The 15,972-nt window shown below is 39.9% G+C and overlaps 1 protein-coding gene across 1 annotated transcript; it reads left to right on the top strand.

Moving 5' to 3' along the window:
* The first annotated feature begins 13,873 nt into the window (after positions 1–13,873).
* Positions 13,874–15,743, top strand: LOC121986274 (GDSL esterase/lipase At5g33370-like). The gene is made up of 5 exons (XM_042540151.1): positions 13,874–14,192; positions 14,272–14,399; positions 14,476–14,718; positions 14,806–15,058; positions 15,283–15,743. The coding sequence occupies exons 1-5, from the start codon at positions 13,961–13,963 to the stop codon at positions 15,513–15,515; spliced, it is 1,089 nt and encodes a 362-aa protein (XP_042396085.1). The 5' UTR covers positions 13,874–13,960; the 3' UTR covers positions 15,516–15,743.
* The last annotated feature ends 229 nt before the right edge of the window (positions 15,744–15,972 follow it).

The following is a 15,972-nucleotide window of genomic DNA, read 5'->3' as shown; positions in this document are numbered from 1 at the left end:
GTTTTCATCCTTAAATCCTTAGATTTTAATTTTCCATTAGGTCCTTGAGCATTTCTATTTCTAGACTTATATCTAAGATCCATAGAATTTTTGCCTAGATTGTTATTTACCTTCCTAACCTTAGGTGAGATGGTATTGGCATGAAGAGCTGCACATTTTTCTTTAATCCTATCATGTCTTCTATTTTCATGATAAATAACATTGAAATGATCTAAATTAGAACTAGCATGCTTTTATCATGAGTTAAAAGAGTTGGTTCAATAAATGATACCTTGAGTTTCCCCTTAGAAGCTTCTCCTTGACCTGAGCTTCCTCCTTTGACTTTGGCTTGATTCTTTCCCTTTGGACATTGGCTCCAGTAATACCCATTTTGTTTGCACAAAAAGCACACAATATATTCCTTGCCCTTGCGTACCATGGGACTGATCTCCTTGGGCTTATCCTTGCCCTTTGATGCCACTTGGCCCTTCTTCTTGGCCAATTTAGGACACTTACTCTTATAGTATCCTTTTTTCCTACACTCGAAACAAATGATGTGATCTTTATTATTTGAAATTTCTATACCTTTACTTGTAGGGGTGACACTTTCTCCATTTGATCTGGATGAAGAGACTTCTTCTTAATCCGATATTGAAGTTCCATACTCCCCCTCAATCCTTGAGGTGGAGGCCTCTCCATCTTCATCCTCTTGTACATGAAACAAATAGGATGCTCCCTCTTTGCTTTTTTCGTTACACTCCTTTGAGGATAAAATTTCTTAGACTTCTTATTTCGATGTTGAGCACCTCTCAACTTCGGACTCCTCTTCTTCTTGATCCAATGAGTTCCCTTCTTTGGATTTGTCTAGATTTGATATAGTGGAGGGTTCTTAATGGATTTTCGCTAATTTTCTCCAAATCTCCTTGGCATCTTGATAATTCTCAATTTGAATCAAAATATTGTTTGGCAATAAATTGACCAACAATTTGGTCATTTTATTATTTGTCTCGCTCCTTTGAATTTGCTCTTGACTCCATTTGCTCTTCTTGATGATTTTGCCTTTTGAATCCTTTAGAGCTTCAAAACCCTCCATGAGAGTAAACCATTGCTATATCTCCATCATAAGAAAATTCTTGATCCTTTATTTCCAAGAATCGAAACTCATTGATGTGAATGGTGGAGGTACCCTTGTGTCGAATCCGAGTCCATTTCAGAATTCCATCTTGAAGTTGAGCTCTTGAAAATCTTTGACTTGTAGACTTTAGTGCTTCAACTTCTTCTTCCTCTAACTCATTGCCCTTCTGACGATGAGTCCGGTAAAGAGTGACCTCGCTCTTGTTGGACCGCTAGGTCAGCTAGAAGGGGGGTTGAATAGCCTGCAAAAACAAAAATACAACCCTTCTCGAGCTTTCAACAGTACACTTGCATAAATTATAACTTAAACAGAAAAACAGAAAGGACGAGGCACACCGAGATTTACTTGGTTACAACCAGGGAGGTTGTTAATCCAAGGAAAATGACCGTGCTAAAAACTCCTTCAGGCGGAGAAGCCTCGTACAATGATGAAGCACAGAAAACAGAAGCTCAACTCTAAATCAAAGCCTACAAGTGTTGGAAATGAATTGCTTGTGATCGATGAAAAGCTTCTGGACCAAGGCTTTATTTATAGCCTTGGTCGGGGCGCCCCAAAGGGTTCCGGGCACCCTGGGGGGATAAACTTTATCCCATAACGTTCAGCTCGAGTCAAAACTCGATCCGATCAAAAAGTCGAGTCCGGGCGCCCAAAGCATTCTGGGCGCCCCGGACTGATCTGGGCGCTCGGAATGGTTCCGGGTGCTCGGACCAGAAAAGTCAACAGAGTTGACTTCTCTCGGTACGGGACCTCTGCTCCGGTTCAGCTCGTCTCGGTCTGGGTCTTCGCTTCGGCTCCGGTAACTTGGGTGATCTCAGCCATCCGGAAAAGGGCTCACCCGAACCCAACTTCCGGCCTTCTCGAGTGGGCTTCCGCTCCGGCTTCTCGTCCCTCGAAATCGCCGCGTGCTTCCTTCTCGTCCGCTAGTGTACTCATCTGCAGTCTTCGACCCTCAGTTGCACCCCGTGCCGACCTTCTCGCTAGCTGCGTCTCTTGCTCCTCGAGCAGTTTTCCGCTCCGGTTTCTCGTCCCTCGGAACCACCGCACGCTTCCTTCTCGTCTGCCGGTGTACTCTTCCGCAGCGCCTTGTCCCTCGGACACACTGCGTGTCATCCTTCTCGCTATCTGTGTCTTCCGCTCGAGTACCTGTGCTCCTAAGCTCTTGTACACTTAGACACAAGGTTAAAAACACACAGGACCTAACTTAACTTGTTGATCACACCAAAACAACCTTGAGGTTCCAACAATCTCCCCCTTTTTGATGTGAGCAATCCAAGTTAAGCAAGGGTAAAAATAGACATAAAAATTAAACTAACTAATTTTGCAATTAAGTGCAAATAGATAGAATTTTTTAATTTTGGTCTATCTCCCCCTAGACTTATACTTTTCCTTCTCCCCCTTTGATCACAAAAAAAAATGGGGTTCCAAGAAAAAATCTAAGGGCTATAACTTAGAAACTTTAGAAAATTATTTCAATGAACTTTTAGAAAACATTTATAAGTAAAAGAAAATTTTCTAAGTTAAACAAAATTCTAAGTTAGATATTTTGCAACAGAAAAATAAATTTAACTTAGGCAAAAATATCTTCTGAGAATTTTTCCAAAAAAAACAATTTACTAAAGAGAATTTTTCTGAAAAAATTCCAAAACATGTTTAAAAGATTTTTTTTTTTAAAGCGTTATAAATTTCAAACTTAATGCTTTTTATCAGAAAGCTAATTAAACATTTTTATTTCAATACTTTGGCTTCCAGGTAGTGGCGAGACACTAGGCCTTCTTGGTTATTGGAGCAACAACCACTTCCTTAGACAAAGCCTTACAAAGAAATTTGCTGTCTAATTTTCTGACTGAAATCTCTAAAATTAAGTTTTTTTTTTAATTTAGATCCAATTCTCTAATATTGTAATATTTAAAATTTTATTTTAATCTATCATAATTTTTCAAATCACAATTTTTCATATTTGAAGCAAGCAATATTAAGCATGCAGAAAATTGTATCATGTTATTATCTATTATTAGTTTGTCTAGATTCTTTAATTGACAAGCTATTGATTGAGTTTCTTTTAACTTACTATTAGTTAATAATTTTCTAATTCACAAGAATATTTTGACAACATAAATTTTGATTTGCAAAAATCTTTTGACAATAAATTTTCTAATTCGAAAAAATCTTTTGATAATATAACTTCTATTTCAAAAAAATCTTTCGATAATGTCTTGATTGGATTAATCAACTAGTCAAGAGATGGAGGTCATACCTAACTTACCTTTTTGGCTGTTGATTCTCCCCCAGTTGATTTGTTTTCTTCTGAAGACACTCTTCCTTTATCGATGCTCATCTCGGATGAGGTTTCTTTGTCTTTAGGTGGGTCTTCAGCTATGATTGTTGTTTCGGTAATTTCCTCGATCTCGGACACTTCTGTCGGCGGCTCGGTGTCCATCGAGGAGTTGGATTCGACTTCAAGTGGTTCTTCGTAAAGCCTTAAAAACTTTTCCCAAAGTTCTTTTGCGCGTTTGTACGTTCCGACTCTGTCGAGATCCAAAATAAAATGTTCGTCTTTAGGTGGGTCTTCAGCTATGATTGTTGTTTCAGCAATTTCCTCGATCTCGGACACTTCTGTCGGCGGCTCGGTGTCCATCGAGGAGTTGGATTCGACTTCAAGTGGTTCTTCGTAAAGCCTTAAGAACTTTTCCCAAAGTTCTTTTGCGCTTTTGAACGTTTCGACTCTGTCGAGATCCAAAATAAAATGTTTGTATTATTATAAATTTCTATTAATGTTTTAAACTTTAAATATGTACAATAATCAAAATAAAATGTTTGTTTTATTTTGAGCAATAAAGTAAATATTGATTTCAACTAGGTGAATTCTTCTTCCATAATAAGAATTCCCATATCCACAATATAATGGATAGAAAATAAACGATAGAGGGGGTGAATATTGCTCATTAAAACTTTTTCTTTTATCGAAATAAACAAATCAAAGTAAAGAAGTGGAAAAAGAAAGAGTAATAAAAATTACTCAGGTGGTTACTTGGTTCCAAGCCTATATCGACTCCTACTCCAAGACCCGAGATTCTTGATCGCACCGTTGGACAATCCACTATTATTCTTCTTTATGAAATCTTCAGAAATGAGCAATGCATACAAATGCAAGTAGAAGATAGTAACAAACTACTATCTTCTTTCAAATTAAACACAACGCAAGCTTAAATAAAATATACTGACCAGAATAATAATGAAGATCGTCGACACTTCATTGGAGTTGTAGCTTGCTTGAAGATGAGTAGCAGAGCAGTACAAATGAGAGTTTTAAAATGGAGTGAATTGGAATTCGATTACAGAGTTACCTTGGCTCAAATCTCAAGCTCCCCTTTTATAAGCCTAGTTCGGTTGACTGATCCGTTCGGTCGACCAAACCCTCTATTGGTCGATTGAATATTGCGCTTTCCTTTGGTGGAAAAATCTGATCTTCTCATAATTAATGTCATTAAAGGTTCAGTCAACTGATCACCTGGTTTGGTTGACCGATCCCTCAAATTACCTTCTTCGCTAGGATTTAAATATGCTTCACCATCAATGCTAATTAATGTTCAGTCGACCGATCCCCTTGCATACCAAAAGTGTTTTGCTATATTACTTTATGTCATGTCAGCTTGGTTCGATCGACCGATCCTCCTGTTCGGTGGATCGATCCACCTATATTCTACAAAACAAAGTTAGGCTATACAGTAGTATCAAATACTCCTGCAATACAAAATTAGTACAATAATAATACATGAAGTAAAAGACAGTAAGACCTATCTTGATCTCAACTTAGAAAACTTCTGGTTTCATTAATTGGATCAGTAACCTAGGTTTTGTTCCTTTTCGGAGCACTACCTCACTGTTGCTCCTCTCCAGTTGCTTACCTCAACATACCTACCAAACATGTCCTCTAGACCTATTTGAACTTTCAGCACTCAATGTATGATCCCTAATCCACTAAGGCTTTTCTTGCAATACTGTATTAGCCAACATGAATAATAGTAATATAGAACATTATGGTAAAACTAAACTTAGATTTGCCAAGATCCGCTAGTTCGGTCGACCGCGCGCGGTCGATCGGAAACCATCCTATCAACCTTGCTTAGAGTTCACTCCTCCAAGACTTCCCGTTACCTAAGATTACCTCACCCTAGGATTTTCTCCATCTAACTTCACTCACTAGAACCCAGAGTTACCTCCCTCTAGGGTTTTCTTCATTTGGCTTCACTCACCAAGACTCAACATTAGATCAACCCACTAGGGATTCGATATTGGGTCCTCTAGATCTATCAAATCCTTCTAATTGGCTTCTATAATATGTCGATATTTTCCTTATCTAGTCGCAGCTATGACTTCCCTTATCTAACCGCAATTAGGACTAGTCACTCGATTGACTTCTCACCCTTGCATAGCCGCGATTAGGATTTCCCTTGATCAAGCTCCATTAAACATAATTGTCAGACATTAAAACCTTGGAGGTTAATTACACCAACACAAGATGTGCATGAAACACCTTAGGCGCCAAGTCCTTAGTGAATGAATCTACCAACATGGAATTTATACTGACATGCTTTATCATAATCTGACGACTCTGAACTCTTTCTTTAACCACCAGAAATTTGATGTTGATGTGCTTGGACTTGGACAAACTACAATTGTTCTTGACATACAATTCTGCTGCTTTATTATTCTAGTTAATCCTAAGTGGTCTGTCAATGCCATCAACAATCTGCAATGTTGTGATAAAGTTCTACAGCTAAATCCCATGATTGGATGCCTCAAAGCATGTTATCAACTTTGCCTCTATAGTAAAAGTAGCTATTAGCATCTGCTTGATGCTCTTCCAAGATATAGCTCTTCCAATGTCATCAACAATCTGCAATGTTGTGATGAAGTTTGGCAGCTAAATCCCATAATTGGATGTCTCAAAGTATGCTATCAACTCTGCCTCTATAGTAAAAGTAGCTATTAGCATATGTTTGACGCTCTTCCCAGATATAGCTCTTCCAGCCAACATGAAAATATAGCCTGAAGTGGACCTCCTACTATCCAAGCATTTAGTAAAATAGAGTTTGAATATCCACCTCCAGGTGATCTGACCTCTGATATAGGAGCATATGTCCTTACAAATACCGCATCACTCTCTTAACAACTTTCAAGTACGATGGTCCTAGATTACTAATATATCTACCTAACATCCCCACTATAAATGTTATATTTGGTTGAGTATAAACTTGTGCATATATGAAATTTCTCACTGCTGATGCATATGATAATTATTTTATCTCTTTTATTTCAAGTTCAAGTCGTGGACACTACTACAAACTGAATCTATTACCTCTAGACATTGTTATGTCTACATATCATATAATCATCTTTTCAATATAGGCCCACTGCTGACCAGGTGTGTCTACATTTCCACTGCTTACTAGGTTTTGATTCGTCATCCCAATTGATTACCAAACCGACGTAATCGATCAGGGCCAACTGATTGATTGAGTCAATCGATTCAAGATGATTCTGTTCATAATTTTAGGCTTGATAATCAATTGGCTGACCAAACTAATCAATTAAGCTATCATAATTTGACCTAAAATTAGATTAAAGGTGTCAGTTTTCAACAAAGAAGCTCGCTGTTTTTCGTGTTCTTCATGACAATACAAAAAAACTTGAATCCCCAAGCCTTTTCTTGGTTTTCTATCACAGTAATTTGACGATCAAATTACTAAAACACAAGATCGACAAAAAAACCCTAACTTTAAACCATGAAATCCGAAGAAATATAACCATAGCTCTGATACCGATTAAGAATACTTGAAATCCTATATTGTATGAGTTTTAAGAATCAAACAAGAATTCTAACAGGAAAATATAAGTACATAAACAAAATCTTGTTTCTACAAAATCATGGCATAACAAAATAAAACATAAACAGTAAATCACGAAGAACCTAAATGCAACAAAATTGACATTATTCTTCGTGTAGTGTTAGTCGATCCGACGATATCTTGCAAAAAAAGAATAAGGATGATCTTCCAAGAGGCTTCGAGTGCGTATGGTTTCCATGTTTTTCATTTTTATTTTCTGAAAAACGCGCGTTTTCTAGAAAACAGAAAATGACTTTTTGTCATTCTCTATTTTTCTAGAAAATGTTATCTATTTTTTTAGAAAACAAACACGAAAAATGCCCAAACACCATTTTTCAGAAACGCGTATTTTTCAGAAAATGAAAATGAAAAACGCACAAATCAAACGCACCCTTAGAGTTTGATGGTGTCAAATCCTCTTTGTCTAATGGGGAACGAAGAGTCGTCAAGAGATATACCTAAACCCTTGGGGGACCAACTCTATATATATGAAAATCTAATCCGTTATCAGTGCATAGATAATAATGGATCGGGCTAATGGGTTCTACATAGTAAATCCACATCCGATAACCAGAAGTCCAATAAACTTAAGTTTGAATAGGTTTGGTTTATATTTATATGTGTAACTTACAAATAAGGCTTACCTAATAGGAAATATCTCACATTGATAATCATGGATGTTTGGTGTTTTGCTAATTCAGTTGAAGACCTAAGCCATCAAAAAGCTCAAACTAGAATCCTCCTCCCATTGAAGGATTCTTTAGAGATAGACGCAGTTAATTCATGGTCAACTAGCAATACAAAGGAAGCCTTTACATGGTGATGATGATTCAGATGATTGGTAAGTCATTAGAGAAACCAGCAGCTAGCATTTCTCTTAATTCTTCTCCTTTGTCTCCGGGACCAATGAAGTGGATAAGAAGACTGCCCTGGATCCTCATTCTTTATGGAACGCAAATGAAAATATTGGAAGTTAATTCTGATGCTAATTCAAATTCAGAGCCTGCTAAATCCAATGACCACTGGATTACTCCTGATATGAATAGGTGGATATATATATTGAGTTTGGAACCCTTCATACGCATTTGCAAATAATGGACCTAGCAAAGTTAACTTAATGTCCATTAGGACATGCCCGGTGATATAGCTTTGGGTTAGACTAAATGAAAGGCTAATACCCATGTAGTTGACCGAAAATAGCTGAGGTTTTGAGTTCGGCTTGCTAACGATGAGAGTTAGAATCATCATCATTATTATTATTTTTAATAATTTAAGTATAATTTTAGAGATGACCAGTCCAATTCCAAAAATTTTCCACCGGCATATGGATCCTCTTATCAAGAGACTCCATCTACTATATTATATCCTTATCTATATTTAAATAAATTAAATTTTCATATTGAAATGCCTCTTAAATACATGGCTGTACTTTTTGTTTTGTTTTTAATTTGGGTGTTTGAATATCAATCATATACATGCTCTAATAGTTGAAGCGACGTATCAAGAATTATAATTGATCATGTTCGAAAGTCGGGAAGACAGATGCTAGGAATGTGGCGCTCTTGCTGACCTTCGGTGGACTTCGCTCCCACCTGCAACATAAGCAGCGCCAGTGTTGAGCCAGGGAAAGGGTCCCAGCGATGGTCCTCCGACGCTCAAGTCACTCTCCGGCGAGGCAAGAAGCAAAGAGAACTGTAGCGCAACAGTAAAAATCGCGAGAAAAGTCTATCTCCGTCGATGCCTGGACCTCCCCTTATAAAGAGCTCCTGTGACGTGTATGCATCACTACAAAAATGCCTATGTTTAACGACGGGAGTACCGACGGAATATTAACTCCGTCGACGTATACCGATTGAATATACCTCTGTCGGTAGGTCCCGACGGGATTTAGGTCAGTCGGTAAGTACCGACGGAATAGTAATTTCGTCGGAAAGTACCGACGGACTTAGTAATTCCGTCGGTACTTACCGACGGAATTAGTCATTCCGTCGGTACTTACCGACAGAATTACTATTCTGTCGGGACATAGCGTGACATACCGTGACATACCGTGAGGGTTTTTGTTTTTTCCGACGGAATTCTTATTCCGTTGGTAAATAGGCACAGCTAACGGGTGCGGGCGTAAACATTACCGACGGAATGATATTCAGTCGGTAATTACCGGGTTTAGGGTTTTATAATTCCGACGGAAATCCAATTCCGTCAGCATTTACTGACGGATGTATGTTTCCGTCGGTGGTTTTCCGCCCGTACCCGTTCTCTTTTACATTCGCTAAATCTTACCCGATAACTAGCCGTAATCACCGACGGAATTAACAATTCCGTCGGTAATTACCGACGGAAGTAGGGTTCCGTCAGTAAATACCGATGGAACCCTAATTCCGTAGGTAAATCACGATTTAGGGCACAGAATGGGCCTTTCCTCTTCGCGCAACCCTTTCTTTCCTCTGATTTTCCAGCGGCGGCGATTCTCCCGGCGATTTTCCGCCGGCTCTCTCCAGCGATCTTGGCGCCCTCTCCTCCCGTTCACCCCGTTCCGGCGATCTCTTAGGTATGCTCTTGCTCTTCTCCTCTCTCGTTTTCGTTTTCACACGGCCGGCAGCCGCGCCCTGCTCGCGGATCGCTACCGGCGGCCTGCTCGCGGCCGGCAGCCTGCTCGCAATTGTAGCTGTGCTTTGCTACTGTTCGTAGCTGAGCACAATCAAAACCCTAGAAAATTTAAGTGTCGTGACATATTTTGATCTATTTCGCTATTGTACTTGCATAAAATGTAGTGGTCAACCGGTGTTTGATCGATGCTTCTCATATATGTATGATTATTTCATTTGATGATGCTATAAGGAACAACATGTTTATAATAGTTTCATTTATTTGCTCTAGTGTAGAGGTGATTTTCGGTAATATGATATGATGATCGTGAGATGAAATTGTGCACATAATTCTTTATTTAAACTTATTTCAAGTGATACAACAAGTTTAATAATGTTTCAATTTATATTATCTTTAGGTTATAACAATGTATATGAACAAAGCTTGGATGTACAATCGATTAGACAATGGTTTTATCAGAGATGATTTTATTGCTGAAGTTGAACAGTTTATGATTTTTGTTAAAAGTCATCCAGAATGTATGAATGGTTCTGAGTTACGGTGTCCGTGCAATCATAAAAAATGTCAAAATAGAGCATTTCGTGATGAGGATACTGTAAAAATGCGCATATTTAAAAATGGATTTGTGTCAAATTACTACAATTAGTATTATCACGGAGAGCCTTATTTATATTAACCAATTGGGTCATCTGGTGGTTCGTATTCTGGGACTACTGTTACAGCTCCTGAAGCATCAAATAATATTGATATTTCAATGCAATTAATGGTTCAAGATGCGATGAATACAGTTGATTATTCGAATATAGATGAAATACCAACCCCTGAATATCAGCAACTATATGAAATGTTAAAGGCTAGTGAAAGAGAAGTGTGGGAAGGCATTCCTTCTGGTTATTCACAACTATCAGCTACAGCAAGATTATTGAATATGAAAGCAGAACATCATTTCTCAGAAAGATGTTACGATGACATTTGTCAATTGATGTCAGAGTTGCTCCCTACTGATAACATGATGACTGATAGCTTCTATCAAACAAAGAAATTGATCAGAGGTTTAGGTTTGCCTGTAGAGAAGATTGATTGTTGTATAAACAACTGCATGATATTTTGGAATGAAGACAGTTATTTGAATGAATGTAAAATCTGTACTCACCCTCGTTTTAAGCATCGTAATCGCATACCAGGGAAGAAGAGGAAAAATATTGTTTGGAAAGTGATGTATTATTTTCCGTTAACTGCTAGACTTCAACGCTTGTATGCATCTGCAGCTACAGCTAACCACATGTTGTGGCATCATGAGCATGAGCATGAGCACGAAGGAGGTATAATGTGTCATCCTTGTGATTCTCCTGCATGGAAACATCTTGATACTGTGTTTCCCTCCTTTGCAATGGAACCACGAAATGTGAGATTGAGACTTTCTACAGATGGATTTCAACCATTTGGTCAGTAGGGACAACAATATTCATCTTGGCCAGTTATATTAACACCGTACAATTTATCACCGTACAATTTCTTAAAGCGGGCACACTGTCCCAAACTTTTCCTGAAGAGACATGTCAGTAAAGTGTCCCTGACACAGTATCTTAACGGGCCGAGCATATCTTTGAAGTGGCAATGGAAGCATCCGCCGTATGATCCTCTGTCTGCCCATGCCGGCTGCACTCTCCCAAAAGGATGTCGAAGGACATCCCGCAGTGTCTGTTGTTTGACCGAGCGAAATGGCCATTCGGCCAGGACTCTGATATCCTTGTGTCTACTGCCACACCGAGTGGGATACCCGCTCGGCTGAAAGTCCTTGTCCAAGTGTTGTCCGTTGCAGGGCTGAGCGAGGTATCCGCTCAGCCGGAAGCCCACTGTCGTGCCGAGCGAGAGAGCCGCTCGGTTGAAAGCCCTCGGTCAATGTTGTTCGCCATCTGGCCGAGCAAGATAACCGCTCGGCTCGGCTTGATTACTCCGCGTCGAAGACGGTGGGTCGGTGCTTAACCCACGATCAGAATATGTCCCGCCCGACAGACCGACCAAGATCATCTGTCCATTGACCATCTTAACTTTGACCTCCATTGACTTTCACCATGATAACAAGATGGGATTTTTCATCATCACCGTATCAGCAATCATTTATCTGAAGATGGCTCAAAAAAATTTAGAGGGGAGCTTAAACTATTAAAAAAACACACAAATCATTGAAGAATAAGGATTAAACAAGCACAACTAACAACGGTATCTAGTCGAATGATTATATTGTATATATTAAAACTTAACACCCAACTGACATGTGGCAGTCTCTCCCTGCAGACTTTATAATCTAGATAGATGTCCGGATTTACTCCAACTAATTCTGAAGACACACACTCACACAGTACTAGTCATTCCCTTTGCCTCATTTATATTCCTCTCTCCTTGCTCAATGCCACCATAACAAAGCTCTCTCTCCTCTCATTCTGTTCTGTGTGCGTGTCAGAGTGTACAGAGCAAGTAGAAATGCATGCTGATGAGATGGAGAAGCTAACTAACTGGCTGTTGGTGATGGTTTGCACTTCATGGGCTGCATCACCAGCAGCTGGAGATCAGTGAGCTGCCTCCAGCCTTACAGAGTCTTGAGAGACGATCATCGACCTCCTCGCCCATCTTCGCTATGAGTCCTCTCCTTGATATAATAATCCTACGAAATATGTATATATCTCATTGTTACGCATCTTTATTAATTTTTTTAATAAGATAAATTTGTTTTTCAATTTAATTATAATTAGCTTATATATTTGAACATAGCTGTAGATAGCAGCATTGGGTCGAATAGGTTTAGCAATCAGATGGAAAATATTTCCTCAATTCTAAAATTTTCACTTTCAATTAATTTCATTTAGATGATGAACATGATAGCCAACCTACCACAGCTACCGCCTGCCTTGTAATTTATGAACAGCATCACTTGCATACTCCCATCCACTCACCAGTCAGCATCTTATTCCTCCTTTAACCTTTTTGAAAATTTCATAAAGATCTTTTCATTTAATATTTGCAAATTTCAGAAACGCGTCGATCTACTTTTTCATGCCTGTATAAATTACATATATGCATTTAATTCTCTTTGAGATCACTGCACCTTGCTTGTGGTTTATGTTCTTGTTAATTTCCTGCAACAAGGCTCTTACTGGCATGAAGTTACAGTTGGGGCAGTTGGCTGGCATTTGTGTTGTCTCCCATTTCATTCATTTCAGCACAGCGCATGCATGGTTGTCCTTGATTCGACTGATCACTATTAGTTTTTTAACTAGCCAGTTGAATTAATCATCCAATATCCAGTAGTAAAATGGTTATTCAGACTGGCAAGATGAGCTGATCTACTTATGGATGGACATTAAGTTATATTCATGCATCCACTTGGCCAAAGATTTAATGCGGGCCTCGAGTGCCTTGCCTTGTGGAGTTATGGTGGTGAACTCTATATAATTAAGACTCTACTATGTTACTGAACATTTAGATTATTCACACTTAGATCGATTGCTCTAGATATAACTTGTATATAGAAGAGACCTTGTTGAACACTTGATTAACCTACTACTTAGCTTATTGTTGGAAATTCTTTTGGTGCTTAGCTTGGTGGTAAAACTAAAGACAGTTGTTTTCTGATCAGGAAGGACGATGCCAGTGGAGAAGAAATCAACAAACGACAAGGAGAAATAAATAGCTGCAAAAATGAGGTACGTGGAATTTGTGGATCCAAGAGGTTTGGTGTAAATTTATGGATCCATACTATTCGACATTAAATTCGGTGTAAATTTAGCTCGGTTCAGTGTATAGGTGAAATCATCAGTTAGTAGTTACTGTGTGTCATGATGCAGTTAATTATATATATTGGGCCAGCCAAGTAAGTAGGCAATCAAATCGATGGAGTAACTAGAGCTAAGAGAATGGATCCTAATTAAGGTCATTGTCTGAATAATTAAGTAGACCAACCAAATCAACTTAGGGGACCAAAATGTACTCTTCATGTGGATTAGAATCTAAAACGTCCTTCTCAACATCAACATTAGGTACATAAAGAATTAATTAATCAAGCAAGATTCTCATAATTAATTGCTCCTTATTTGTCAAATTAATATGGAATCTAACCGAATCTTAAAAGTCATTCTCACCATCAAATATACACGCCATAATAATTCTCAAAATTATGTTGAAGTGTGAATTGGTAAAATAGCCCTCAGAAGTTAGTCAAATATCACAATAGAAACTATACACACATATTAAAGCACCCCTCGATCGATTTGCTCTTCGATTTTATATAGACAAACATACACGACAAGCCTCCCATTCCCACCTCCTTTCGAGTTGATCCAGCGCCGCCATGGCTCAGAGGATTGCCGCTGGAGTGCTGTTCCTTGCTCTGGCTTCGCTTCCCGCGCTCTCTGCGGCGGCTCGCGCCTTCTTCGTGTTCGGCGACTCCCTCGTCGACAACGGCAACAACAACTTCCTCGCCACCACCGCGCGCGCCGACCAGCCGCCCTACGGCATCGACACTCCCAGCCGCCGCCCCACCGGCCGCTTCTCCAACGGCAAGAACGTCCCCGACATTGTCAGTTACGTGGGTTGCTCTGCTTAATTAATTATCCACGGCCGCCGCCGCCGTCGTCGTAATCTGGTGTCCTAATTTTGCAGGCGAGTACATCGGATCGGAGCCCACGCTGCCGTACCTGAGCCCCGAACTCCAAGGAGAGCGACTCCTGGTCGGCGCGAACTTCGCTTCCGCGGGCATCGGGATCCTCAACGACACCGGATTCCAATTTGTCGGTTTTTTTTTTTAATTTTATTCCGATCTGTGCCCGGAAGAACGTACGGTACTGATTTGCTTTTCGAACGCAGGCGAACATCATCAGGATCACGAAGCAGCTTCAGTACTTCGAGCAGTACCAGCAGCGGCTGAGCTCGGTGGTGGGGCAGCCGGCGGCGAAGCGGCTGGTGAACGACGCGCTGGTCCTGATCACCCTCGGCGGCAACGACTTCGTCAACAACTACTACCTCGTCCCCTACTCCCTCCGCTCCCGCCAGTTCTCCCTCCCGGACTACGTCCGCTACCTCATCTCCGAGTACAAGAAGATCCTCACGGTACGTAACAGAGAGGCCGTCGCCGTCGTGCGCTTGTCTTGACTGTTCGAGTTTTTTTATTTAATTTGCACCGGCTGGACGTAACAGAGGTTGTACGAGCTGGGGTCCCGGCGGGTGCTGGTGACGGGGGTGGGACCGCTGGGGTGCGTGCCGGCCGAGCTGGGGCTGCGGAGCCTGACGGGCAGGTGCGACCCGGAGCTGCAGCGGGTGCCGGACTTGTACAACCCGCAGATGATCGCCCTGCTGGGGGACCTCAACGCCCAGTTCGGCGCCGACGTCTTCGTCGCCGTCAACGCCTACAAGATGCACATGGACTTCATCACCAACCCACAATCTTTCGGTAATTACAAATTCGTCACTTCTCTTTACGCAACATACCCCTTCCTCGTTTTGGAATCTCAACAAGGCCCTCAAAATTTTAAAAAAAAAATATGCATCGAAATTCATTTTTATTTTTTCTAAATTATCATTTAAATCATTCATCTTTCAATAAAGATAAGGTATTTTCATTTGTCTTGTCACTTATAAATGCTACAAATGCTTTAATAGTTAAAAATTTTGCAGGTTTCGTCACATCGAAGATAGCTTGCTGTGGCCAAGGCCCTTACAATGGAATCGGGCTTTGTACTATCCTATCGAACTTGTGTCCAAATCGAGACATCTATGCTTTTTGGGATGCATTTCACCCGACTGAACGAGCTAACCGGATCATAGTGAGCCAGTTCATGGCCGGAACCAATGAATACATGAATCCCATGAACTTGAGCTCCATCCTAGCCATGGACACTCGCACTTGACTCGATTTCCATCAATGGGTCAAGATTAGCCAGCTAGTAATTAATCATTAATGTGATGGTTGTTTATTAGTTTAGTTTTAAGGCTAATTAGAGAGGGTTAGTGGTATTAATTGCGAGTAATTCGACCTAAATAGAGGGAGGACCATTTACATATGCTTGTAGACAACTTGATCAGTGTCTTGTTATTGTGGAATTTATTATGTGTTATGCTTTACAAGCTAGGAATAAGTATGTGACTTGTCTTAGTTAGAAAAATACTAAAATTAATAATAAAAAAAAAAACACCAGCTGTGTAGTTTTATTTAAAGTTATTTTGCAAATAATGTGTATATCATCGTGAAGGTAAAGTAGTTTTAGTTAGTTTCAACGCACGGCTTAGAGCATCCACATCAATTTTTCTATCCAAAATACATAATTTAGGGTAAAAAAGTTACTTTATTAAATTTGGATATCCATT

This window comes from Zingiber officinale, chromosome 5B (genome assembly GCF_018446385.1).
Source record: "Zingiber officinale cultivar Zhangliang chromosome 5B, Zo_v1.1, whole genome shotgun sequence".
NCBI lineage: Eukaryota > Viridiplantae > Streptophyta > Magnoliopsida > Zingiberales > Zingiberaceae > Zingiber > Zingiber officinale.
This window is presented reverse-complemented; position numbering and strand designations above follow the sequence as displayed.

What these genes read in the sequence shown, in the direction of transcription:
- LOC121986274 (XM_042540151.1), top strand. Translation starts at nt 13,961, where the DNA reads ATGGCTCAGAGGATTGCCGCTGGAGTGCTGTTCCTTGCTCTGGCTTCG. An exon ending in GAACGTCCCCGACATTGTCA is followed by an intron (nt 14,193 to 14,271) that starts GTTACGTGGGTT and finishes CTAATTTTGCAG; the next exon opens with GCGAGTACATCGGATCGGAG. An exon ending in AGTACAAGAAGATCCTCACG is followed by an intron (nt 14,719 to 14,805) that starts GTACGTAACAGA and finishes TGGACGTAACAG; the next exon opens with AGGTTGTACGAGCTGGGGTC.